Source organism: Myotis daubentonii, chromosome 5 (assembly GCF_963259705.1).
Source record: "Myotis daubentonii chromosome 5, mMyoDau2.1, whole genome shotgun sequence".
Taxonomy (NCBI): Eukaryota; Metazoa; Chordata; class Mammalia; order Chiroptera; family Vespertilionidae; genus Myotis; species Myotis daubentonii.
Window position 1 is genome coordinate 35,240,342 of NC_081844.1, and position 27,665 is coordinate 35,268,006.

General features: G+C 39.5%; 1 protein-coding gene across 1 annotated transcript in view; it reads left to right on the plus strand.

The window, feature by feature from the left end:
- The first annotated feature begins 1,881 nt into the window (after positions 1–1,881).
- The window catches only part of ELP3 (elongator acetyltransferase complex subunit 3), a 98,171-nt gene continuing 72,387 nt past the window's right edge, over positions 1,882–27,665 (plus strand). The window contains exons 1-7 of the mRNA XM_059697554.1: positions 1,882–1,995; positions 5,113–5,212; positions 7,744–7,882; positions 16,024–16,094; positions 16,881–16,944; positions 18,910–18,978; positions 21,837–21,991. Coding sequence (XP_059553537.1) covers positions 1,977–1,995; positions 5,113–5,212; positions 7,744–7,882; positions 16,024–16,094; positions 16,881–16,944; positions 18,910–18,978; positions 21,837–21,991 — 617 coding nt within the window. The 5' untranslated portion in view covers positions 1,882–1,976. The remainder of the gene's footprint in view (positions 1,996–5,112; positions 5,213–7,743; positions 7,883–16,023; positions 16,095–16,880; positions 16,945–18,909; positions 18,979–21,836; positions 21,992–27,665) is intronic.

Sequence of the window (27,665 nt, forward strand, 5' to 3'; positions counted from 1 at the left end):
TTTTATTCATATATGATTTGCAAGTCAGGGATGTAACCCCTGGTATGAACTGAAGACATCTTACAAAGACATCTTATCAGTTTAGGATTTTAAAGGCAAATGTTGAAAGGAGGTAATGATCGAAGAGATGGGTTGCTAGGGGAAACAAGGCAACAAACTTGCATTATTCATTTTCTGATTGGTGGGGACAACTGGACTTTTTAACCATCAGCTTACTCAATGGTCAGCAGGTGGGGCTGTGCTACAAGGCCCAGTGATGGAGTGCTGACCTATGAACCAGGAGGTCACTGTTCTATTCCCAGTCAGGGCACATGCCCAAGTTGTAGACTTGATCCCCAGTGTGGGGAGTGCAGGAGGCAGCTGATCAATGACTCTTTCTCATCATTGATGCTTCTATCTCTTTCTTCCTCTCTGATATCAATAGAAATATACTTTTAAAAAAAGTACAGTGGGTAACCATGATTAGGCATTTATTAACATCCTAGTTCCCCTCAGGCTTGTAGAACAGAAGCGTTTGGGTTACTCATCAACAGAAGTCAAACAGCATGGACTGTTCTTTCTGCAGGCAGTTCCCAAGTCCAGGGAGCAGAGTCGTGCTCTGCAAGCAGCCTCGGGTGCAAACTGCAGAAATACAAATGTTGATCCACAAATTATGATATTAAAGTTCTTCTAAGTCCTCATACGGAAGCATAGAGAAAGCAGATTTGGAGTAAAATAGAATTCTGTTTCAGGCATGTTAGGTTTGAGATGCATTGTAGACACCAGGTTCTAATACGATGTCAGAGAAGAAGCTGGGACTGGACTTCCAGCTGCCTGGAAGCAGATGGTACTTAAAGCTATGGTGCTCTGGGGATCACTTTGTGAGAGAGGAGGCTAAGAAGTGGCCCCTGGCACTGGTGCGCCAATATTTTGAGGGGAAGTAGAGGAATCCACCAAAGAGACTGTGGAAAAATAAAACGAAGGAAAACCGAGAAAGCATGGAGAGTCCTATCATGAAAGACTTCTCCAGGAGCTGACTATGTCCGTTGGTACCAGGATGACAATAAGGACAGATTGTACTCCTGAACTGACCTGATGGGGAGTCACAGGACTTGATAAGGTGGGTTACCTCACTTCTGGTGGGAAGGAACTGGAAACAGCGCATGTTCCTCTCTGTATGTTAAGGAGAGAGGTTCTTACATTCTGGTTCATGAATAAAGGAGATCATGGATGGGTTTCAGGAAAACTTATCTCAGACTACAAACACTGCATGCGTGCATTTTCTGGAGACACCTCCATAGTTTTCATGATGGTTATCAATGCTATGTGCCTGCCCAGCCTCCAGACCCTTATTTAGAGGCCGCCTACTAGTACATCCACACTCTCCTTTAAGCTTCCTGGCGCAGCCTCTATGCATAAGCTTCGTCCTGTCTCTGCACCACCCAAGTCCAGCTTTTATTGATTTATTATTATAATTATTATTGGTTTTGGTTTGTCTTTCTCAAGTCCAGCTTTTATTGATTTATTATTATTATTATTTTGGTTTTGGTTAGTCTTTCCCAAGTCTAGCTATTATTGATTCATTATTATCATTATCATTATTATTATTTTTGGTTTTGGTTTGTCTTTCCCAAGTCCAGCTTTTATTGAATTATTATTATTATTATTATTGGTTTTGGTTAGTCTTTCCCAAGTCCAGCTATTATTGATTCATTATTATCATTATTATTATTATTATTTTTGGTTTTGGTTAGTCTTTCCCAAGTCCAGCTTTTTACGCCCAAGCATCAGGGACAAAGCTTCCCACCTCCCCGGCTCCGCTAGGCGCTCCGCGAGGGGCGGGGCCGGCCTGGCGCGCACCGCCGTCTGGGAACAGCTTTACGACATATTGACTCTCATTTTACGACAGGCGGGGCTGCTTTGTGGCTGTCAACTTTCCCCGAGCTCCGAGCTGGTAGCCACATTAGCGTGGAGGCTGCAGCGGCGACGGCGGAGCGATGAGGCAGAAGCGGAAAGGTGCGGCCGGGGCGAGCGTGCGGAGGCGGCGGGGAAGGGCGGGCCCCTTCGCGGTCCGATGCTGGGCCCGGTCTTCCCCGCGGGAACCCGCTGCCGGACCCCGGAGTCCTCCCCGCGGGGGTCGGTCTTTCTGTCGGCGCCCGCCCCTCCCTTCTCGCTTTACCTATTGTGCTCCTTTAACCCGACCTCCCCTCCCTCTCTCCCTCTTCGGCAGCCAGTTGGTGGCTTTTGCATAAAAGGCAGGAAAAACTTTATTTCAAGGTGTGTTTTCTAAGTAGTTAACGTGGTCGGTCGATTTAACTCGTGCTCGGATTCCTTAATTGTTGAGGGCTTTAAAGGACACGTTGCACGTGTTGGTTTTTTTTCTTTTTTCCTTCTAGATTTCTTTTTCAAGCCGTAAGTTAAAAACAACCCCGAATTCTCCTTGGAATCCGTGGGACAGTTATGTCCATGTGTATTATTGCCTCCCGAGTTAGCATGGAGCAATCCCATCTTTAGTTTCTCCACTGGATGGGATCAGATTTCAAGGATTTTCTCACAGGTTTTATGGTAATAACTACCTTTTATTGAGCTTTTTGCTAATCGATTTTGAAGTTGATAACCACTCCCATTTCACAAACGAAGCAGCGATTCAAAGAGTTAACTGACTTTCCAGCCCAAAATTATTCGTAGGAACTAGAACTGGTGGGTCAGACTGTCTCTATGAACCCAAAATCATTTTTTAAAAATCAGTTTTTAGTTACTATGCTACTTGACATCAGCTGCAGTTTTTTGGAGCAACAGGTGTCCAAGTTACCTTCAGTTGTCTGGCATCCAGCTCTTCATGCCCCAAATTAGTCATCTTCTTCCTCTAAGTTGTCCCTTAATCTGTCAGACGGGCAGCTTTAACTTCATCTGTCACCAAACCCTATCAGCTCTTAGAAATGCCTCTTGAAATAGTTTATTCCTTACCATTCTGGCCACCATCCTCTTAACTCAACCTTAATCAATAGCTACTTTTGAATAGTACTTTGGCTTTTGTAGACATTATTTCAGTTAATCCTTACAGTGGTCTTGTGAGATGTGTATGTACTGGTATTATCCCAATTTTGCAGGTAAGGGAATGGAGCTTAGAAGTTATTGATCTTCTCATTATCACGCAGCCAGTAGGGGTTGAGAGCTGCAGAGAGAGGCTATCCAAGTTTTTTACTGTAAATCTTGAGGGTGTTGTGTTTTTCTTTTTCTTTCTCTATTTTTTTTTTACAATGTTTCCTTTTAAAAGCCTTTCACCTAGTACCCAGATTAAAAGTGTGTGTGTGTATAGTTGAAAGTATTACATATGTCCCCTTTTTTTCCCCACTCTAGCCCACCTCCCCTCCACCCCATATTACCAGATTTTATGTATTTTCACCATCTGAATCACTTTTTGTATCCTCATTTTCTTTTGTAAACTTACTTTCTTTAAACACTACTTTCATATTTTTACCCCCAAACTTGAGACTATATAATTCTCCATTATCTATTGCACTCCATTTAAATGTCTTTGCCTAGTAGCTAATGCGCCCTATAATCTAGTAGGGTACACCTTACTCCATCAGAAAGCCTGTGTTCTGGTTAGACAATGCTCCTTCGCACACGGATAGGGAATTCCTCCTCCTAACATTGTTCCTTCTGGATTGCCATCTGTTTTGCTTGTCCAAATCCTGCTCTGTCATTGAAGACCCCTGTGCCTTTTCCTCCATGAAGCCTTTTCTTACTAATTTACTTCTTCAGCTAATTCTTGATACACTCAAGGGCTATACAGGTGGGTTTCCAATCTTTATCTATTTTTATCACCTGAATCCTCCTTTTTCCTCCAAATTCGTCTGCAGAAACTTAGTATTAAACAGGTGAAAGCTGAGCTGCTTTGGTTGAAATGGAGAAAGAGCTCTCCCTTTCCATCCTCTCCCCCTTCCTTTACCTCCACCACCAGCCCTCCCTCTGTTACACAGCAAATGAGGTGCCTTTCTAGAACTCTGAAGTGCTGAGTTACAGGTTTGGAAAGCATTTAGCCTTTGATTTTAGATGGACTTTTTCCCGTTTCAGATTGTTTTGTTCAAGTTAGCCTTGCCTCCTTAAATTAGAGGCAGCTTGTTACAGTGAAAAAAACATGGACGTTGTTGAGAAAAGACCTGGATTTGAGTTAACTCTGCCATTTACAATCGCATCTTAGCTTGCCTTAATTTTTCACATCTGCAAAGTGAGCTAACGATACTTACCTTACAGTATTGTGAGGTTTCAGAGGAGATAAAATAAATGAAAGGGCTCTATAACTGCGGGCTTTCTATGCTCCTTCCTGGTGACTTTATTATCATGGAACACCAGCTTTCTGTGTGAACAGGAAGCATGGTTGCTAACAGCTCCCAAGCTGCAATCTCATAGTTTTTATCATTGGAGAGATTGTGTGTTTTTGCCTTGAGGGGAAGAGCTCACATTGGCCTGACGTGGGTAGGTGCTGGTCAACTGTAGTTGCAGGGATGGCGTCATGTAAGAACATGTCAGCTTCCGCTGTTGCCTTTTAGATGAGAAGGGAAGCCTCAGTTGCCATGAGAGTGTGATGATGGTGGGCAGACTAAATCTTAGAGATGCATTAAGATCCTTAGTATAAACCCACGACTTTTCTGTTACAAAGTAAATTCTACTTTCTGCAGGATACCTAGGTTTGAGTTTAACTTCACCCCTTGATAGCATTTTCATGGGACAGGCAAATATTCCTGTTCTATCTCACTGTGTTCTGAGAATCAGATGAAATAAGACATGGAAATAGAATTATAAATCTGGAGATAAAGGGAAGTTATTTTAACTACTTTGGTCCTTTCCTGGGCAATTAGGTTCTTTCTCCTCGTGTTTGTCGCTATCATTCTCATGGTGTATGAGCTTCTAAAGCAAGCTCTTACCATATATAGGTGAAGCCAGATTTGTTTTAAAATAGAGATACCAAAGATATGATCATCCTGTAAACAGAGGTTTAGTGTCTTGTTAACTTGAGCTATTTATTTGGCATGGTTGGAATAATTTTGGAAGGAAAAGGGATAATACATAAAAACACCTTTACTGAATAATAGGATTTTTTTACGTTGTTAAATATTATCTTTCCAGGAGACCTCAGCCCGGCTGAGCTAATGATGCTGACCATAGGAGATGTTATTAAACAACTAATTGAAGCCCATGAACAGGGGAAAGACATCGATCTAAATAAGTAAGTGGATCTATAAAAAAGGCTTCATAAGAGATCTATTACTCTCAGGTAATAGATCTCTTATGAAATTATCAAATTCTATTTGTTTCCTATCTCATGCTTTATTTTTTACTCGAGAATTTAGCTTTTCTGCCCTGCCCAGCTACTCATGGCAAAATTGTCCCATAACTAATAATACTAATAACTTCTAACATTTATTGGGCACTTACTATGTCCCAGTCAGTGTTAGTAGTGCATTGTATATATTAGCTCAGTTGATCCTTTCAGAAACTGTATGAGGTAGGTACTTACATCATTTGATAGATGGGTAATCTGATACAGAAAGGTTAAATAATTTGTCTAAAAATAAATGGCTGTGATTGGCAGAGCTGGGATGTGGAAATATGGGTTCTTTCTCACCAAATGCATGACCTTTCTTAGGACCCTATTCTCTGTTAGTTGAGATACTGTAATGTTTTACCCCTTCCTTGGAACATTGTGCTTATTTATTTAATAAACATTTGCTAAAGGAATAACTATTCTTTTTTGACTAGGAAGACATTTTATTTATTTATTTAACTTATCTATGATCCTTACCTAAGGATATGTTTATTGATTTTAGAGAGAGGAAGGAGGAGAGAGAGAGAAAGAAATATGGAAAGGTTGCCTCTTGCATGAGCCCCAACCAGGGACTGAACCCACAACCTAGGTATGTACCCTGACTGGGACTCAAAACCTCAGTGTATGGGACAATGCTCCAACCAACTGAGCCACACCGGCCAGGGCAAGACATTACATTTTAATCTTTTTTCTACCATGTCTTTGGCAGGTTTTTTTCTGTCCTTGTTGGCTATACTACCAATTATACAACTCTTTTATTTCTAGTGAGCATTTCTACTTACTATAAATTTTTATCATTCTCTTTTATTTAGACATCTAAAGCTAAAGCTAGCTTCTCCTTAAAATCAGTTCCTACTCAGATGTCTTTGATTAGTTGTGTTAACCTTCACCCACTAGTGAAACTAGTGTTACCTTTGAATCATTTTCCTTGGGTCCAATTAGGATCTCATCTGTCATCATGTCGTTTCCCTGTGCAGGAGCTTCAGCATGTCCCCAGTTGCTTATGGAGTTAAATGCAGATTCCTCAGCCCATTATGTAAGGCCACTCGGTCTGGCTTCAATCCACTTTTCCAGCTTTTTAAATTTCTGCACTTTTACATTGATAACCTTTTGCTTTCTATTAAGTTGGTCTACCCATATTTCTTAAAATATGTGTATATTTGTTTTTGCGGCGTCACATAAGCCAGCGATTCTCAACCTGTGGGTCGCGACCCCTTTGGCGGTCGAACGACCCTTTCACAGGGGTCGCCTAAGACCATCCTTACATTATGATATTTACATTATGATTCATAACAGTAGCAACATTACAGTTATGAAGTAGCAACGAAAATAATTTTATGGTTGGGTCACAACATGAATTGTATTTAAAGGGCCAGAAGATTGAGAACCACTGAATAAGCCATCCTATTTGCTCTCGGTGTCATCTTTCTGTTTTCACTGCATGTCTGAAGTCTGTTCTTTTTTCTGGGCCCATTTTCTCTGAATATCTCCCCAGCATACATTGAGTTACTCTCTTGAATGCTGGAAGTACTCATTGTTGTGTGTGTGTGTGCGTTTTATCACACACATTTATTTTTGTTCATGCCTATCTGCAAACATAGAGCATGAAATGACTATGCCTTATACCTCCTGACATACCAAGTACTTCTGTAGTCTTTGGACATTCCATGCACTCAGTTAACATTTGTAGAAAATGATGCAAACACCTCAATATTTCTAGGTGGGTTTAAAACTAGAAGTTAACGTGACTGTTAGGGTTTGGTTATCGGAAAAAGAAAAGTTGGTAAAATTATAGAGAAGAGTAAGGGATTATTAGTTGGGATAAAGTTACTCCTGAGGGTGAGAGTAGGGTTATAACCGGGAAGGGGCAAACGAGTATTCTGAAGTTCTTATATTCTATTTCTTAAAGTGTGGTTACGCAAGTGATTGCCTTACAATTGTAAAAGTCTGTATGTTTTATGTTCTGTTTTTATGTATACAATCCTTTGTATACTTTTGTGTAGCTTTCTTTTGTTTTTTGTTTGTTTGATCTAAGACGGTGGTTTGCAGCCAGGTGTGGTTCCCCTCACTCCTCCCAATGGACATCTGGCAATATCTGGAGACATTTTTGGTTGTTACAACAGGAAGAGGAGTGCTAGTGAGTAGAGGCTAATGATGCTGCTACACACCCCACGACAGAATTAATCTGATTCCAAATGCAGCAGTGCCGAGGCTGAGAAAAGACGAAACCCTTGGAAGCTGGAGCACCATTTGAATGAGACTTACGTGGTGTCAGTGTCCCGGGCCCCTGATATTTACAGCCGTTAAAGCCACTGCTGTCATCTGATGAAAGGGTAGAGGAGGACTTGATGATATTATTTACAGGTCATTTCTTTTGGTAGCGTTTCATTGAAATGCTGTGATCTTGATAATGCTAGATGTTTTACTTTCAGGGTGAAAACCAAGACAGCTGCCAGATATGGCCTTTCAGCACAGCCTCGCCTGGTGGATATCATTGCCGCAGTCCCACCGCAGTATCGAAAGGTTTTGGTCCCCAAGTTAAAGGCAAAACCCATCAGAACTGCCAGTGGGGTGAGTACTTCAATTCACGTAATACTGATTGTGTATCTGTCCTGCCAGAAATTCCTGCCTCTATGTAATGCCCAGGTAGTGAGGTAGAGATGGGGAATTTAAACTGATATAACCTGTGTATTATGATATATGTGGAGTGGAACCTGAGTACAGAATGCTAGGAGGGCCTTGAAAGGGAAAGAATTCACTGGGCTTAAAAGAGTAAATGATGTTTTGGTGTCTTTAAAAGTATAGATCGAGGCTTGGTGATTTTCACAGTATGATAGATATTGTTGGCCTCCATATTAAGCTTATGGCTCTCAAAATAATTGATATTTATAAAAGGTAATTTTAAAAGGTAGTTGATGGTGCAGTCATGCTATACATGGTGACTCTGAAGAGATTGACACAGTAGGAAATGCAGTGGGAGTCCAGAAGACAGAGAGAGACATCCTTGCAGTAAAAGGGACTAAGAAAGCCGAGTAGAAAGTGTGGAGCTTAGCCCTAGCCGGTTTGGCTCAGTGGATAGAGCGTCGGCCTGCACACTAAAGGGTCCCAGGTTTGATTTCGGTCAAGGGCACATGCCAGGGTTGTGGGCCTATCCCCAGTAAGGGGCTTGCAGGAGGCAGCCAGTCAATGATTCTCTCTTATCATTGATGTTTCTATCTCTCTCTCCCTCTCCCTTCCTCTCTAAAATCAGTAAAAATATATTTTAAAAAAATGTGTGGCGCTTGCTTGACATAAATGATGCTCATATAAGCAGAAGGAGCAGGCTCGAACAGAATGGGAACAAGGGCACAGGGAACTGAGGTGCAGAGATAGAGATGATAGAAGTGTGTGCAGGGAATAGTGAGGACGCCAGATTGCGGGGAATTGATCGTTCATTTGGGAAAGCCTCAGGACATTGGATTACAAAGTTAGTTTGGGATCAGCTTGTAAAAGTTCTTAAATGTCCCACAAAGAAACTGGACAATAGGAAACTGCTTAACGTTTTTGAGAAAGGGAGTGATATGAACAAAATAAATTTTCAGAAAGTTACTTTGGATACAAGATGTAGGGTAGTTTGGAGAAAAACAAACAAACAAACGAAAACCAAAACAAACTTGTTAAGATACTCTTGTCTTTACCTAAGTGTGAAGTGTTAAGAGCCTGAATTAGGGTAGGAGCTCTAGGATAAAAAGGATGGGTGGGGGAGATAGGATTTGGACCCTCTTAAAATATGGTACCCAAATTGAATTCTCTGTTCCTCATGTAATCTAAGAAGTTCAGTCTGGCCCTACCTGGTGTGGCTCAGTGGATAGAGCATTGGCCTGAGGACTGAAGGTCACTGGTTCGATTCCAGTGGCGGCATGTACCTCGATTGCAGGCAGACTCAATTCTCGGCCCCAGCTGCCGGAGGCAACCAGTTGAGGTTTCTCTCTCTGTCTCTCCCAGTCCCTTCCACTCTCTCTAAAATCAATGGAAAATATCCTCCAGTGAGGATTAACAAAAAAAGTTCAGTCTGTTATTTGAATGAGGATATTATATTTCTAGTAATTGAAACTTGCATTGACTTCTTTGGTGGCTGTATATCCTGGATTATATTACATGTATGGCTAATTAAGCCCCAAAACTACATGAAATGTATACCAATCCTGGTCTCTTCTCCCTTGTACTTAAGTGTTTTTGTTTTGTTTGTTTGTATCTAGGTAAAGGCTCGTTAAGAAAAACCAGCATTTCCAAATCTCTCACTTTTTCCTCTTTCCCCCAAGGGCAACCACTTTTAACTCTTAGCGGATTTCTTAGCATTTACTTCCCTATCCCCAATAACATGCTTTATAGATAAGTCTTGAATTTTTGGTTTTGCCATGGTTTATGAGCTTGACACTGTGGAAGACAAAGATTGAGCAACCTTTCAACCTGATATACTTGGCTTTATGACACCATTCTATCTGCTCCTCTGATCATTTCTTTTATTTCTTTGAGGGCTACTCTTGTTCTGCTTGCCTCTAAAAATTGATGTTTTCTGTGGTCCTAGGCCCACTGTATTTATGCTGTACTTGCTTTCTTTGGTGATCTCATTCATTCACATTTTAAGTATAGCCATATACTACTTACTCCCTGGTCCAACCTCTCCCCAAGCTTCAGGCTCATTTCAGATGGCCTGTTAGACATCTCTCCTTTGACTCCATGTTGACCCTCAAGTGTATCATAACCCAAACTAACCTCAGATGTGCTCATCCATCTTTCTTGTCCATCTTAGTTTCTAGTGCCCCGCTTCACTCAGTTTCATCTACTTCCTTTCCCTTCTCCCCAGGAATGAAATGCATTGTTCATTCCTATCACCGCTGGTAGGAATGTTTTATTTCTTGTTTAGATTATTTCAGTCATTTCTTAACCTGCTTTGTCTTGCCTGCGCCGGATGTATTCTGCAATGTCACCAGAGTAATCTATTAAAAATATCAGAAGTACACAGCTGATTTCTATGTGCTCTGCATCCTGACCTCCATGCTTTTATTTCTGCTGTTACTCTGGTGGTTCTTTGTTTTTTTTTGTGTGTGTATTTTTTAGAGAGCAGTCTTCAGGTTACAGAAAAATTGAACAGAAAGTTCAGAGTTTTCATATATTTCCTTTCCCTTCTCCCCAGGTTGCCCTATTATGAATACCTGGCATTGGTTTGGAGCATTTGTTACAATTCATTTTTTTTTTCACTGTAACAAAATTCAAATGTTTAATTTTTTCAAACTTAACTATATTAATAAAAATAAATTATATTTAGACCATCTTCAACACTTGTGCATCATCTTTATAGAACTATGCTTTCAAAACACATTTTGTAAAATACATCAATTTCACAATTAACACATGTTTTATAAATGGGGGAACATTAAGTTAGTTGAAAATATACCTCATAATGCTGAGAGTTATGCTGTTCTTTATCAAATTAACTGTATTTGTATTCAAAATAACATGGCTTTTAACTAAAGACAATTATTTCTTGTCCCTTTCAGTGATTTCCTGAATCCAAAACAAACTGTGTGTATTTATTTCTTTGAAAACATCATTCGTTGACCGTCCTTTCACTGCCATGGAATGATTTGCCTTCTCAATCCAGTGGATTTTATTAGTGCGACTTTCTCCAACAAGATCTTTTCACACTATTATTAACTGAAGCTTACAGTTTTTACATTAGGGTCCCTCAAAGTGTTGTACATGGGTTTTACCAAGTGTGTAATGTCATGTATTCACTATTAGCTGGATCATATAGCATAGTTTCACTGCCTTAAAACTCCCGTTTATCCTTTCCTCTGCTCCAAACCTCTGGCAACCACTGATCTGTTTACTGTCTCCATACCTTTGCCCTTTCCAGAATGTCATATAGTTGGAATCAGTCTGTGGCCTTTTCAGATTGGCTTCTTTCATTTAGCAAGATGCATATAAGGTTGTCTTTTCAGTGGCTTGATAGTTCATTTGTTTTTGTGCTTAATAATACTCCACTGGATGTACCACAGTTTATTTATCCATTCACCTATTGAAGGGCATCTCGGTTGCTTCCAGTTTTTGGCAATTGTGAACAAAGCTGTAAACATCTGTGTGAAGGTTTTTGTGTACTCCTAAGTTTTCAACTCATTTATGATTACTGGATCACGTGGTAAGACTATGTTTAGCTTCGTAAGAAACTGTCAAACTGTCTTCCAAAGTGGCTGTACCATTTTGCATTTTTCATCAACCGTGAACAAGACTTCCTGTTGATCCACATGCCTGCCAGCAGTCAGTGTTTGGGATTTGGGCCATTCTAATATGTGTGTGCAGTGGTGCCTCATTGTTGTTTCAATTTGCAATTCCTGAATGCCATCCGATGTTGAATATCTTTTCATATACTTATTTGCTATCTGCATGTCGTCTTTGTTGGGGTGTCTGTTCAGATCTTTTGCCCTATTCCTAAATGGGTTATTTGGTTTTTTATTGTGAAGTTGTAAGAGTTCTTTGTCTATTTAAGGAAGACGTCTCTTATCAGAGAGGTGTTTAACAAATGTTTTCTTCTAGTCTGTGGCTTGTCTTTTCATTCTCTTAACAGTATCTTTCTCAGAGCAGGACTTTCAAATTTTAATGTAGTTCAACTTACCAATTTTTCTTTCATGGATTGTGCTTTTGATGTTGTATGTAAAAACTCATGGCAAAACTGAAGGTCACCTAGTTATCTTCAAAAAGTTTCATAGTTTTGCATTTTACGTTTAGGTCAGTGATCCATTTTGAGCTTGTATTTAAGATTTTGTCTGCTTGGTTTGCTTAGAACACCATGTTCGTTGTTATTCTTAGTGTCACTATTAATTACAACTATAGCTACCACATGTTGCCCACCTGTTACATACCAGCCACTGTGCCGGTATGTTTTCTAATTTAATCCTCAAAACAGTTTTGAGGGATAGATAGTATTGTCTTCATTTTCCAAAATAGGAAAATGCACAGCAAGAGGCAAAGGAAAGATTCAGACCTACACCTCTGGCTGACTCCAAAGTCATTGTTTTTTCTACTTTATCAGTAAATTTTAAGCAGTATTCAACAAAACTACAGGATTCCTTGAGTTTTTTAGGAGCTGCTAAGGAGAATAGTATAGGGAAGCCGGGGGAGCAGGTCGCATCTCTACTTCATCCAGGGCTATTGCTTTTAATCTTATAAATTGAGGTTTTAAGTAAAACGTTACGAAACAAGAGTTCTACTGCTTTAAAAATGTTTGGAAACTACTGCATATTGCTTCCCTGGCCCTACACCTTGTTAGCTCAGTTAACTCTTACTCAGCACGGTTCTTAGCCCCTCTGGGAAGGCTTTCCTGACTCCCCTGGTCAGGGCTAATTAATTCCCTCCTTTCGGCATTCCCAGGATTTTCTGCATTCCCGGGGTTTTCTACATGGGTGTGGTTTTGAAATAGCCTATTTCTGTATGCCTAAGGCAGTTTTGCTAGGTACGATTTTAGAGGACAGAGGCAGTGTATTCATATTTTTATAGTCTCAGGCCCCCCCTCCCCCCTGCCCTGTGTGGCTCGAACATGGCCTGTCTATGGAGGCTCTTGGTAAAACAATGCTAAATCAGGTTGGCCTTATCAGTGGTATATATATGGTTGTGTCTCCTTTTAAATAAAAACGTTTGTTTGAAACAATTAGTTTTGCAAACAGATAAGAATATTTATGTATTTTGATGTTTCTCTAGAGCAGAGGTTCTCAGCCTTGGCTGCACGTTAGAATCACCTGGGAATCGTTTTAAAATCCTGATTTCTGGGCCTCATCCTCCGGAAATTCTGTTTCTTTGTTACTAATGTTGTGGCCCCACCCATAACAAAGAAACAGAATTTCCGGAGGATGAGGCCCAGAAATCAGGATTTTAAAAAGATTCCCAGGTGATTCTCATGTGCAGCCAAGGTTGAGAACCACTGCTCTAGAGATCATAATTGAATGTTTTACATTAAATTTTAATAATTTTTATAATGAAAAATAATCACAAACTTACAGAAAAGTCCAAAGTCCAGTACAAAGAACATTCCTCCCCTCCCCCAGCCATTTAAGAGTAAGTTGTGAAACTCAAGCCTTTGAATACTTTAGTGCATATTTCCTACAAGTTAGGACATTTTTGTACATTGCTGCAATACAGCCATCCAAGTCAGGAATTTAACACTGATACGTGACTGATGTCTAATCCTCAGACCTCATTCGAGTCTCACTAGCTGTTTCAAGAATGACCTACAGGACCCAGTTCAGAATTACATGTTGCATTTAGTTGTCATGTCTCTTCCGTCTGGACACTGCTGTATTTCTTTGATTTTGTTACTTTAACACTTGAGGATGTCAGGCAAGTTATTCTGTAGCATGTTCCTCAATTTGGTTTAATCAGATGTTTTTTCATAATTAGATTCAGGTCATGTGTCTTTGGCAGGAGCATTAACAGAAGTGATTCGGTATTACTGCATCCCATCAGGGGGCATAATTTCATTTTGTTTTGTCATTGATGTCTGCCACGCTTCTCCTCTGTAGAGTTATTCTTTTCCACTTTGTAATTAAGAAGTTTTGTGCGGTAAAGTATTTTTGTAAATATTATGTAAATATCCTCCTGTTCCTCATCAGACTTCCAATTTACTTATTGATATCCTAGAGGCCCGATGCACAAAATTCATGCAAGGGCTTTGGTCCCTGCTGCCGTCACCGCAGTGGCCACCTCTGCCTTGGCCCCACCTGCCAGGGCTTTGTCCAGAAGGATGTCCGGTCTAATTAGCATATTACGCTTTTATTATAGACTAGAAGCCTGGTGCATGAAATTCATGCACAGGGGTGGGGTGCGGGGGGCGTGGGTGTCCCTCAGCCCGGCCTGCACCCTCTCAAAATCCTGGACCTCTTGGGTAGGGTCTCTAGGCCTGGCTAGCGATCAGGGCCTATGGGGGCTTTCCTTCCCCTGGCTGCTGGCAGCTGGCCCTGCCCCTGCCCCTGCCACTGCCACTGCTTGCCATCTGTGCAGCACTGTTCCCCACCCCTACCGCCCCACCACTGGTCACCTCCCTCTGCAGGCGACAGGCATGGGGTGCAATTGCTTGGCTGGCCTGGGCCTCCCCTGTGGGCGATCACTGGCAAGCCCCACCCACCCGCCACAGCGCCGCTGGTGGGGTAGCCTGGGCCTCCCTCTTTGAGGCGATTGATGGTGGGGCTCTGCGATTGATTGCAGCGCACAGGGAGGCCCTGCCCACCCTGCCGGGGTTCTGCAATCAATTGCTGCAATCAATCGCTGTGTAGAGGGAGGCCCTGCTCATCCGGCCGGGCTCCATGATCGATCACCAGGCAGAGGGTGGTCTGGACCTCTCTCTGTGGGGCAATGGCGGGGCCCTCTAACCCCCGACCAGTCGCATCACACCTGCCTTGGCTGGCCTGGTGCCACTGCATGTCATAGTGTGGTCATCCAGAAAGTCATCCAGAAGGTTGTCCAAATGGTTGTTCTGCTCTTTGGTTGTTTGGTCGATTTGCATATTACGCTTTTATTATTATAGAAGATTTGTATGAGTGGATTCATGGTTTCTTATTAGGTGGGTTATAATCATTATTTATTTTGATGCACAAATTATCCCAGGTTTGACCAGTGGGAGCCCTTTCAACTTGATTTCTGTCTTTAAAAAAAAAAAATGTTCCCATCATTCTTTGAGCAGTTTTTAGCTTTCTGTCATAATAAAATGTTTCAGGCTCCTCTTATACTTTCTTTGCCTGGGTTCTGGAATCAGCCTTTTCTCTCAGGAGTCCTGGTTCCTTTTAGTAGAGAAGGGCATTTAGAGGCCAAGATATGAGCGCTAGGTATGCTATTAGGGTGTTGCTGCTTCCAGACCCTGTCAGTGGATCAAGCTAGGAAATATATATGCATGCATACATACATACATGCACACACATATACATAACACATTTGCTTCCATATTGATTTGTATACCAGTCTGTTGAAAACTATGAGTTCACAATAGTACCTTCAATTCTATCCAGGACACAGAGTTCATTTTAGTTCTCTCCCTTTCCATATTTATAACTTTCTTTTCTGACAGTAAGAAACCTGGCTTGCATTCACCTTAGTGTGTGCCTTTATTTGAGTAACCACTCCTATATGTAACCAGTCTCCTATTTCCACCATCCCCTTCTTTCTCAAGCCTTACTCTCTTCACTCACCCAACTTGGGCTCTGAAAGACCCCTCTGAGAATATTTTGCACACACTGTGAAGTCTAGCTCCTAGTGTAATTGTCTCTGCTCTAAATATTGAGATCTAGTGTGTCCACAAGGACTTTAGATGTAATTGTGTAGAATTGCATAAAGTAGTTTTTTTCTCCTAGGCTATTTTAGTAAAACAAATCAGAGAGAATAAGAGTCACTGTGACTTTAAAAGTTATTTCTTATTTTTTTACTTAATTTATTGTAAAGTCTAAAACAAACTAGTATATACAATGCATATGTGCATTTTAGAGAGATCAGTGTTATTTTCAAACAACATTGAAAAGAGATCGCCCTTGTACCCACTGCTCAGCTTCAGAAATACAGCATTATCAATACCTTTGAAGCCCGCGTGCCTCTCTGATTCCATTCCGCTCCCTTTTTCTGAGATACAGTCTCGCTCCGGGATTTTCTGTCAATTCTTTCATAATAGTTTTATATTAACCTTTATTTTATAGATTGCTGTTGTAGCTGTGATGTGCAAACCCCACAGATGTCCACACATTAGTTTCACAGGAAATATTTGTGTGTAAGTATGATGATTTTGATAAGTTGTGTGTGTATATATTTTAATTCAATTAATACATCCCCTAGAGCCTTAATCAGTGCATGCTGGTAATATTTAAAACTTTGATTTAATAGATTCATAAGTTAGTTCTTTGAAACAGCAACCATTGATAGGATATTTTGTTTTAAAAACGAAACAAAGATTTTAATTTGTTACAATATGCAATAAAAAATACATAGGTTATAGAACTCAGAACAGTATAAATTCTGTTAATTTCAGTAAACAGTTCTGTTAGCGCAATAAATGAAACATGGAAATTCCAAATGTCAGAAACTTTAAATGAATTTGGGTCAGAAAAGTATAAAAATAAAGTTATTTTTATAAATAACCTTTAAACTTTTAAAATCTAGATAATTGGAAAAATTAGTGGAAGAATATGCATGATTCCAAGTAGAAAGATTAAATAGGTGAGTGATATTCTTAAGTGTAGCTTCTAAGAGAGCACTCTGAATATCAACCCAAAGTTAGGAAAACTTAGGTCCTGTTATTTGCCCCTAAAATCTTAAATCTTTGAAATAATAGTGATGGCAGAATTCTGAAAATGCTTGTAATATTGTTCCCTTATATGTTCAACTCGTTTACTTGTTAGTAGAAAATATTATTTATAGACACTGCAAAGGTAGACTTTTCTCTTAGGATTTGAAAGTGAAATTTGTTATCTGGATTTTATGGAGACAGCAATATTTGAACTCGACTGTTGAACTACGTTTTGTATCTGACATCTTCATTCTTCTGTTTTATTGGCAGATACTGCCCTGGTGGACCTGATTCAGATTTTGAGTATTCGACCCAGTCTTATACTGGATATGAGGTAAAGTAATGTGAGGCTGTCCGAGGAAATGTTACATCATACTTTGCCTGTGTGTGCTTTTACAAGTACTAGCTGTCTTAAAATGTTTATTTTTTCCTGATTACAAAGGTAGTTTTTTCCTGACTACATATATTTTTCTAGTCATTGGAGAAATACTTATGGAAGCATTTATTATTACTATATGTCAGACAAGCATTTTATGACTTTAAATCTTACCAGCAGCATTTTGAATGTAGATGCTACCATTATCCTGGCTTTATGGATAAGGAAACACAAGCCTTAAACAACTGGCTCAAAGACTCACTGCGAGTCAGTGACAGAGCCAGGCTTTGAATTCTGTGTTTCTCACCACTACATTGTACTACCTGTGTGTGCAGCAGTGGAAAAACTGACAAGGTCCCTTGTCTTGTGGAATTTACATTCTAATAGTGGGAGATAGACAATAAAGAAACACACAAGAAAAACATGTCAGGTACTAGTAAATGCTACACAGAGAAGTGAAATTGTAAGTTATCGCTGGGTGGTAATTTAGCTGTGGTGTTAGGAAGGGGTTCTCTGAGCAGGTGATGTTTTAACTGAGTCCTGATGACAGGAAGGGGCCTTTCCAGAATTTCAGCAACGAGCATTTCCAGCAGAGAATAGCTAGAACAAGGAGCCATGTTAGGAATGACAGTGAGATGTTCTGGAGCATAGAGGGTAAGAGGAAGAATGAGTTTGGAGAGACATATCATAGTGACTTGTAAGCCAGGGCAAGGAGTTTGGATTTTATCATAGGTGACATGAGACGTCATTAAGATTTAAAGGAATCGCCCTAGTTGGCGTGGCTAAATGGTTAGAGCATTTGGCCTGTATACCGAAGTTCTCAGGTTCTAGTTCAATTCCCGGTCAAGGGCACGTACCTGAGTTGTAGGTTCAATTCTGGCCCAGTCGAGGGTGAAACACATTGATGTTTCTCTCTGTCTCTCCCCCCCCCACCCCCCTTTCTTCCTCTCTCTCAAAGAATCAATGGAAAGAAATATCCTCCAATGAGGATTAACAATAATAAAAACGATTTAAAGGAATGATATAATCCAATATAGTTTTTTAAAAGATCATTTGAAGGTAACAGAGGATTAGAGTGGGGGCAAGAGTGAAAGAGGAGACCAGTGAGTAGGCTTTTGAAGCAGTCAGCCTCTTCAGAGAGGTCAGTAGCCAGCTAACTATGTGCCTTTCTTCATATATACATATACATATACGTATACATATATATACACATATACATATGTGTGTATATATATATACACACTAGTATGTTTTTTTAAATTTTTTACCTGCCTTTCATAGTTCAGATTTTTAAAAATACAAAAGGAATTATTCAATGAAAAGGTTCCTTGTTCCTCTTGTCCCCTACTTGTCCGTTTCTGCTCCAGCCCCCTCCACTCCCAGCAATCAGTATTATCTTTCCTGTATATCCTTTAAAGATATTATATGGATATATAAGCACATAGTTATTCTTTATCCTACTTTTTTACATATCAGCTACTGTATCAAAACCTTGCACCTTGCCTTTTTCATTTGGCGATATATTTTAGAAAACATATTAGTATGTTGTTTCTTGGTTGTAGAATATTCCATTGTATAAAAACATAAAGTCTTTTTTGTTAAGCCTTTATTTAAAGGTTATTTTACCAAATAACTCTCTTGAATATGTATGCACATCTATGTCTGTGAGTCGTATAACAATTTGTGTTGTTTCCATAAGTGCTGATACAAAGATAAATATGATCTAAGAAGACGCCCTGCTGTTCAGATCCTCATGACAGTGGGGCGGAGACTAGCAGCTGCTACCGGACATTGTTTTGAAGACTGAGAGAGGAAGAAAGGAGCACGGGAGAATTTATTTTTAATACACCCTTTGAAACCACTTTTCATTTTTAATTTAGTGTGGGCATAACAGAACCTTTTTCTCTTTTTTTTTTTTCTCAGCCAACCTCCATGCGAGCTATTCGTGCTAGATACGACCCTTATCTACAGACAAGACACCGCATAGAGCAGGTAAGTTTCTAAAAAGCAGTTTTAAATTAGATTTTTATACTTAGAGGTATTATTTCTTGATTTGAGTTGTACCTGAAATAAGCCCTAAAAGAGTATTTTTCCCCATTGTAAGTTTTTACTATCCATCTGAGGGAGGGAGACTATTTTGCAATACCTAGAAAGATCAGAACTATCACTTCCTTTAGAGACTATTGTTTTCTTTAAACGTTTTGTATTCTATAGATTTCAATTTGTAGGAAGTCATTTATGGTATGAAATTTACAGGATGTAGATGTGTGGAAACACTTAGGCAGTAGGTGGATGGATTGAAGTTTAGCTTTCCTAGGCCACATGAGTTTTGTGCTGTTTGGAGGAGCAGGAATAGGGAATTGGCTGCAAAGGGATGTGAGGAACACTCAGGGGCTGTGGAATCATTCTGTATCGTAATTGTCATGGTGGTTATACAACCCCAAACATTTATTCAAACTCATCCAATTTATCCTTAAAATTAATTGTATGTAAATTATACCTCAGACAGCTGATTGTATGCAAATTATACCTCAGTATAGCTGATTGAAAGCAAGAACTTTGTAAATGGCTATGCTCTGTTCAAGAAATCTGAACATTAATACAGTTTTATTTTTACAGATTTTACAATTTTAAACTTGTCCAATTGAAAAATACGTGAACACTGTGTGCAGTAGTCATAGTAACATCTAGTAGGGCAACCACAAAATCTCAACTGTAATATGTACCATAGCAAGTCACTCTGTGTTTATCTAATGGTCACTATTAGTGAAGACCATCCGGTTCTGATTTTCTCTTCACTGTCACCCAAGCATGTGTGGATCGGGATGGTCAGCTATAGGAGAGGACCCCACTGGGGGCAGGGAGTCTGCGTAGTTTGGAAAAGCATGTTCTAAACTGACCATTGCTTGGATTTCCTTTTTTAGCCATGATATTTATATTTAATTTATTTAAAATGTTTTAATACTGTGTAAAATGTTTTTGTTTACCAAAAAAGAGCATGGATTTAAAAGATTTAGAACTACCATAGAGCAGTGGTTATTTTTTTTTTTTTTAACTATAAATTACTAGAATCATCACAGCTTTTCCAAAACATGAGCCAGATCTTTACCTCTGGATGTTCTCCTTACGCCTGGTTTGGGGTCCTGCCAAGATACTCTGAAAAATATACCAGGATGATTTTGTTGTGTATCCCTTGCAAACCATAGACATACAGAATATTCTTTTAGTCTTGATTTATATACATATATATAAACATACTTATATATATATTTTAAAAATATATATGCATATGATATATTTATACATATGGCTATGTAAATATGTATACATACATAAAGATGTATATATGTATAAATTATTTGCCATTTTAAGAAACAAATATTAAGCATACACATCCTTTACATAGTACATTCATTTGAGTTCATAACTTGGTAGCAACTTAATCCAGTTTTTTTCAAGCCTAAGATATGGCAAGAAATTTAAATACCTGTTTTTGAAAAGTAGAATCTTGGCTTATTGTGGTTGATAAAATCAAAGATCTGTACCATTTGCATCTCTGATAGTAGAGGCATTATACTTCATATTTTATCAATCAGATTTTTATTTTCCTCCCGGAAAGCAGGCTTGAGGTTCCACCTATGTCGAGAATCCTCACAATTGATTTAAAACTTTAAAGTTTTAATTTACAACTGCTTTCTTAATTTCTGTTTTTAATATAGTGTTCTTTTTCTTTCATTTGCATCAAGTCCTGATTATGCTGCATGAATGATCTCCTTTGTCCCCAAGGCTCACCACAGAGTCTGGCATAAAATACATGATTGATACATAGTTGCTTATATTTGCCTTTACTGCTTTCTAGTTTATATTCTATGTGTTTTTAAAATTTCCACTGAACTCTGTAGGTATTAACATCAAGCTTCTTGTTTATTATTTTTAACTAGTGGCCCGGAACATGAAATTTGTGCACATTAAAAGGGAATTAATTAGAGGAAATATTTTAATATTGCTATTTGCCCTTTATAATAGAAGTGTCAGGCATGAAAGAAAATTAGTAGAATGTGTATGAAACTCTCCCTCCTGTCAGTCTGGGGCGCACCACGGGACCTAGAGTCAAGTCCCCGCCCACCACCCGCACGTGCTTCAAAAACGCAGGAGACCCACACCCGGCCAGCCCCACCCCCATTGGGTGAGACCCAGACCTGGCCGGCCCCACCCCCGCCAAGCCCCTTTGGGCAGGGGGCACAGCCTGAGGTCCCCCGGCCCAGTACTGGGGTGGGGGGCACGGCCTGAGGTCCCTCGCCCTGGTCAGGGGCCATGCAGCCTCAGGTCCCTGCTGTTTGGTTGTGATGTTATGGCATCCTGGCTAATTTGCATATTCCTCTATTATATAGATAGAGTAGTGATGGCGAACCTTTTGAGCTCGGCGTGTCAGCATTTTGAAAAACCCTAACTTAACTCTGGTGCCGTGTCACATATAGAACTTTTTTGATATTTGCAGCCATAGTAAAACAAAGACTTATATTTTTGATATTTATTTTATATATTTAAATGCCATTTAACAAAAAAAATCAACAAAAAAAATGCGTTCGCGTGTCACCTCTGACACACGTGTCATAGGTTCGCCATCACTGAGATAGTTTCACTCTCCCTCCTTATTTGAGCTTTACTATTTTTTTTTATTTCAGAATCTGGAGTCTTTTTTTTTAATCCACAGAACTTAAGTATGTTTAATTGCTTCTCATTTTTAAACTATACTGATGAAAACACTGCAAAATAAAATTAGAAATTTGCAGTACTCTCTTAGGATAATGATTGTATCCTTTTAATGTTGATTAATTTATGTCTTTCAGTTGAAACAGCTTGGTCACAGTGTGGATAAAGTGGAGTTTATTGTGATGGGTGGAACATTTATGGCCCTTCCTGAAGAATACAGAGATTATTTTATACGCAACTTACATGATGCCTTGTCAGGACATACCTCTAACAATATTTACGAGGCAGTCAAGTAAGAAATCATTATCTTGTCATATTCCCCAAAGTGGTTGTCAGTTTATCTTCCCAGCAGCAGCCTATGAGAATCCCTTTGGCTCTACATCTACATTCCTCTTCCTTTCTTCCTTTCTTTCCTTTTTTTTTTTTTTTTTTGGTGGGGGGGCGAGAAATGGGAGATTTCATGATTTTTATTTGCTTTTGATGGATTGTAATACATTATTTTTCCCAGTTTTATTGAGATATATTGACATATCACTGTATATGCTATGGTGTACAGCAACTGATTTGACTTACATGGTTACCACAATAAGTTTAAGTTAACATGTATCTTCTCACACATCCCTAGTTCTTGTAGTTCTGTTTTGTGGGAATGGATTATTTCCATTTAAATAATTCTCTTTTTTTAAGTGAGTATGGTTTGTTGACATTAGCATTCTCAAGAGAAAGAGTGGTTCACAAGATCCCTCTGAAGCTCTTTTTAGCCGTAGGCTGGTCTAAACTGCAGGCAGGAGTAGTTTTGATTGAGCGAGTTGAGTTTTTAGCCCACCGCATAAGAGCCCTGGGTACTCTGAAACGTTTAGCTGCTATAAAATCAACACAACAAGTGACTAGTATTAAGTAACCATTATTTTCTTTATAAATAGCTACTTTTTAGTAATTATTAAATAATGTGTTTGAATTGATCATTTATTTATTCCAAAGTCTAGTTGACAAAACAGAATTATGCATTCTTTTGATGCTTCATATCTCAATTTTTAGCAAGAAGAATTCTAAAGTTTCATATATAATTCAATGAATTAAGAAGTGAAAGTCTTATTTATTTATTTATTTATTTTCCTTTTTTTTTTTTTTTTTTTAATCCTCACTCAGGGAAATTTTTTCCATTGATTTTTAGAAAGAATGGAAGGGAGAGGGAGAGACAGAAACACCGATGTGAGAGAGACACATAGATTGGTTGCCTCCCACATGGTCCTGACCAGAGTCAGGAGCCTGCAACTGAAGTGCGTGCCCTTGACTGGAATTGAACCCGGGACCCTTCGGTCCACAGGCTGGCACTCTATCCACTGAGCCAAACTGGCTAGGGCAAGAAGTGAAAATCTTAAAATAATTTTTATTTTCAGAAGTTTCAGGGACACCTTGCTAGTCCCTCTTATTGATGGTATTTGTTTTGTTTGTTTAATATATTTTTATTGATTTCATAGAGGAAGGGAGAGAGAGAGATAGAAATATCAATGATGAGAGAGGATCATTGATTGGCTGCCTCCTGCATGCCCCCTACTGGGGATCAAGCCCACAACCCGGGCATGCGCCCTTGACCAGAATTGAACCCAGGACCCTTCAGTCCACAGGCCGACGCTCTATCCACTGAGCCAAACCGGCTAGGGTGACGGAATGTTTATTGAGGGCACACTAGATGCTATGCACTGATAAAGGCACTGGGAACAACGTGGTGAACAAGACAGATGCTGTCCTTGCCCTCGTGGTACTTAATACTACTAGTTCAACAAATAATCAACAGTAACTGCTGTGATGGAAATAGACTATGGCGCTAGAGAATAAACAGAGTTACTCTCTAGACAAAGTGGTGATATTTAAGCTGAGATCTGAAGTGTGAGGAAGACTCAGGCCAAGAGCAGAAAAAAATAAGAGAAAGGCACTAAAATGAGGAAGAAGTTGGGCTGTTCTAGGAACAGAGAGGAGGCCAAAAGCTTCCAAATTTTGTAAACTCTAGGGCCGTGGTCGGCAAAACACGGCTCGCAAGCCACATGCGGCTCTTTGGCCCCTTGAGTGTGGCTCTTCCACAAAATACCATGTGCGGGCGCGCACGTACAGTGCAATTGGAACTTCGTGGCCTATATGCAGAAGTCGGTATTTTGTGGAAGAGCCACACTCAAAGGGCCAAAGAGCCCCATGTGGCTCGCGAGCCACGGTTTGCCGAGCCACAGTTTGCTGACCACTCCTCTAGGGGAACTAAAATTTTATTTGAAATGAGGTAGGAAGTTGATGAGTGGTTTTAAGCAGGAGAGTGACATATTCAGGGTCATAAGTAAGATGGTCATTCTGACTATTGACTGACTAATGGATTAGAGCAGTGATTTTCAACCTTTTTCATCTCATGGCACACATAAACTGCTAAAATTCTATGGCACACCAAAATATATGTTTTTGGCCATTCTGAAAATAAAAGGTATAATTTTTTAAAATATATATTTTATTGATTTTTTACAGAGAGGAAGGGAGAGGGATAGAGAGTTAGAGACATCGATGAGAGAGAAACATCGATCAGCTGCCTCCCGCACACCCTCTACTGGGGATGTGCCTGCAACCAAGGTACATGCCCCTAACAGGAATCGAACCAGGGACCCTTCAGTCCGCAGGCCGACGCTCTATCCACCGAGCCAAACCAGCTAGGGCAAAAGGTATAATTTTGATTCATTCACACCGGTTGGCTATTTTGTGTTGGCTGCTATCATTTTTTTAATTTGATAATCTAAGGGAAAAGAGGTCAGTGCTCCGGACTAAATAGTCAGGTATTGCATGTTTTAAAAATCCTTGCAGCACACCTGTTGAAAATCTCTGGATTAGGTGGGATACAAAAGTCAAAGTAGGAAACCAGAGAGAAGACTGTTGTGTCCATCCTTGCTCAGGTGAGAGTGGTGATAGTAATGATGGAGAAGAGAGGGTGGATTAGACCTGTATTTGTTGTTGCAACTGACAGGACTTTGGATCAGGTTGGGAGTAAGAAAGAGGAAGGCGTCAAGGATGGCACTCAGGTTTGGGTTGTGAGAACAATGGGTACTTTCCACCAACGTATACTGAGGTGGAAAAGACAGAGGGAAGAACTGGTTTATGAGAGAACATGTTTTCTGTTTTTTTAGATAGGCTAAGTTTGAAATGCTTAGGATATATCCAGTTGGATGTCAGGTAGGCTATACAAAAGATGCCTGGGCTGACAGTGCAAATTTTGGGATTATCTGCTCATAATATTAAGAAATTGGTGCTAGGAGTGTCTTTTTGTGCCCTCCTACTTCCCCTACCCCCTTAACTTCTTTGACTCTCCTTTAGGGTTGTAAAAAATGAAAGAAAAAAAAAAGAGAGGCTTTTTCATAAGTTGAAATAAATACCAACAGTAGCTCGAGGGGCCTGTGTAAAGAGCTCAGCACTGGGAGAGAGCGTGTGAGCATCCTACTTTGATCGCCTCAGATACAGTGACAGGTTAATTCTGTATCCATGAATTTAGACCTAACAGCTGGCCACTGTGATCTCTTCTGCCTGCAGGGGACATAGAAGCAGGATGAGATGGTGACCATATTTTTATTGCTCATTCAAAACCTTGATCATTCATGAATATGAGTCATGCTTATCAGTCAAGTGCTGAAGTCTTTCAAACTTTAGAGGAGTAATGATGTCATCCAACTCATTCTTAATAATACTGAAAATCAAATGATAGCTTAGAATAAGATGTAATTTGAGGAAAAAGAACCTTAATTCATTCAAGGCCCTGTGACATTGAAATAGGAACAGTACCTCAGAGGGTTAGTTACTAAAATTAATTCCCTAGCAGGATAATCTATCAAGACTATTAAACTTTTCTACCCACGCTTATATATTACATACTTTTTTTTTTCAGTGCAGCTATTCTTGTGTTGCAGACCTTGCATATTAAGTGGAATTGAACTATAAAAATATATGGGATTTGCCTTGTCCCCCAACCCCCCACAAGCCCTATAAAAGCTTGCCACAGTGCTTTTCAGTCTACAGTTTAGGTCCCCTGAATCATATTAGCTAGGCCTACTGAAGAGCTGCATAATGAATTTTTAGGATGCACCTGGTTTGACATTTTCATCCATTGAAGCTTTAAAAATTTCTCTTTATTCTTGGTGTAAAGAAAGGTTAGCTTTATTTTTGCAGAAATATTCTGATGCCTAGTGGTATTTGTAAATTATCTGTTATTGGGGTGAAAATGGAGTTTTATATTACAACTAGCTAGCTTCAGAGCACAATATGTTTGTAGAAAAAGCCCTTTGGAGAAGAAAGCTTCTCTGTGTAAATGTTCTAGGCAAAGATAGCATTGTTTTCTTTCTGTTCTTCAATTTACCTCAAGAGGGCAACAGACTCTACTTTCAGATTAAAATTTATATATAATTTGAGTCATCATTGCAACAAATCTCATGAATGGCTCTTGGGAAGTAAGAAAGTACAATCTGGGAGCCATAAAACCCTGCCAAGCCATACTGGACGGGTTTTGCTCTTTTCTCCTAGTCTCTGTGCTTTTATGAGATAATCTAAAAACAAAACAAAACAAAAAAGCCGATTTGTGGCATCTTATTTGCTTTGCTGAGATAAGAGTTGGTATTTGTTTTTGAGGGAAACGTCATATAATTTGAAGAAACAGTAGCCTGGTTTGTGCTATAGCACTTAGAGCAGCGGTTCTCAGCCTGTGGGTCGCGACCCCTTTGGGGGTCGAACGACCCTTTCACAGGGGTCGCCTAAGACCATCGGAAAACACATATATAATTACATACTGTTTTTGTGATTAATCACTATGCTTTAATTATGTTCAATTTGTAACAATGAAATTGGGAGTCACCACAACATGAAGAACTGTATTAAAGGGTCGTGGCATTAGGAAGGTTGAGAACCACTGACTTAGAGATACAGAAAACTATTTTCAGATCTTAACATCTTTGTGAAATGAAGAGCAGTTCAGAGATACTGTGTTTTGGACATAACGTGTTTTCTTCAACATTTTTGGATGCGATATTTATCTTGTTCTCTGTGTTATCTTGTCCAGAGCATATTCCTGAAAACTGGTTGGGTTACCCAGGGTAGCTGACCTCTCAGGTGGAAAGTGATGAACTTCATATTTCTTTTACTATTCCTTGATATTAGTTCTTTTTGCTTGCTAACTATACAGATGTAATAGTTCCATTAGCTTAGCGGAGATTTTTAGTTCAAAGATTAATTTTAAATTCAATTAAAAATTACATATTGTGATAGATGAGTCAACAATTTTATGGTTAAAAGTCTGTTCAAATTAGGGTTAGCTTGTGTGTCCCTGTTTTGTTATGTGTCTGATCTGATTAAGTTTTGTTTCTTATCTGAAAGATTAAAAGTTAGAGTAAGAAAAAGCCCTATAAAGGTGAACCTATTTATTATCGAAGGCAAGTTAGTAGCAAAAAGTATGCTATATCCTTGCAGATGGAAAAATCGGAAAGCTGAGTGAATAGGAAGTTCAAGGACAAAGCAGGTAAGGTTTCTGTGCAGGCTCATTAAATCAAGCAAAGTGATAATCACTGATTTCTGTCAGCCAGACGGAGACTCTGCAATCATCTCCAGAGAGCAACAATTGCTGGTGACTATCGTCCTCTAAAAGTCACAGCTCTGGAGATGAAAAGGACCTGCAGTGGGATCTGAGTCATGCATTCACCAAAACGCAAATTTTGCCAAATAACTCAGAACAACTTTTTAAAATAGTTTTATTCCTTTTTAATCAGCTGTGCCCAGAAGCAGTTTTACATTCCATCTTTAATGCTCCTTGGCCATTTTCACAAGATGCAATTTAAAAGGGTAGTTACCCATCAAGAAGTGGGTGAGTCAGACCTCCCTGTAGAATTTTTAATTCCTTTCCAGTCCTTCCTCCCTCCCCCTCCCACCCCAATCAATGACTTTGAATCCTTCAACTA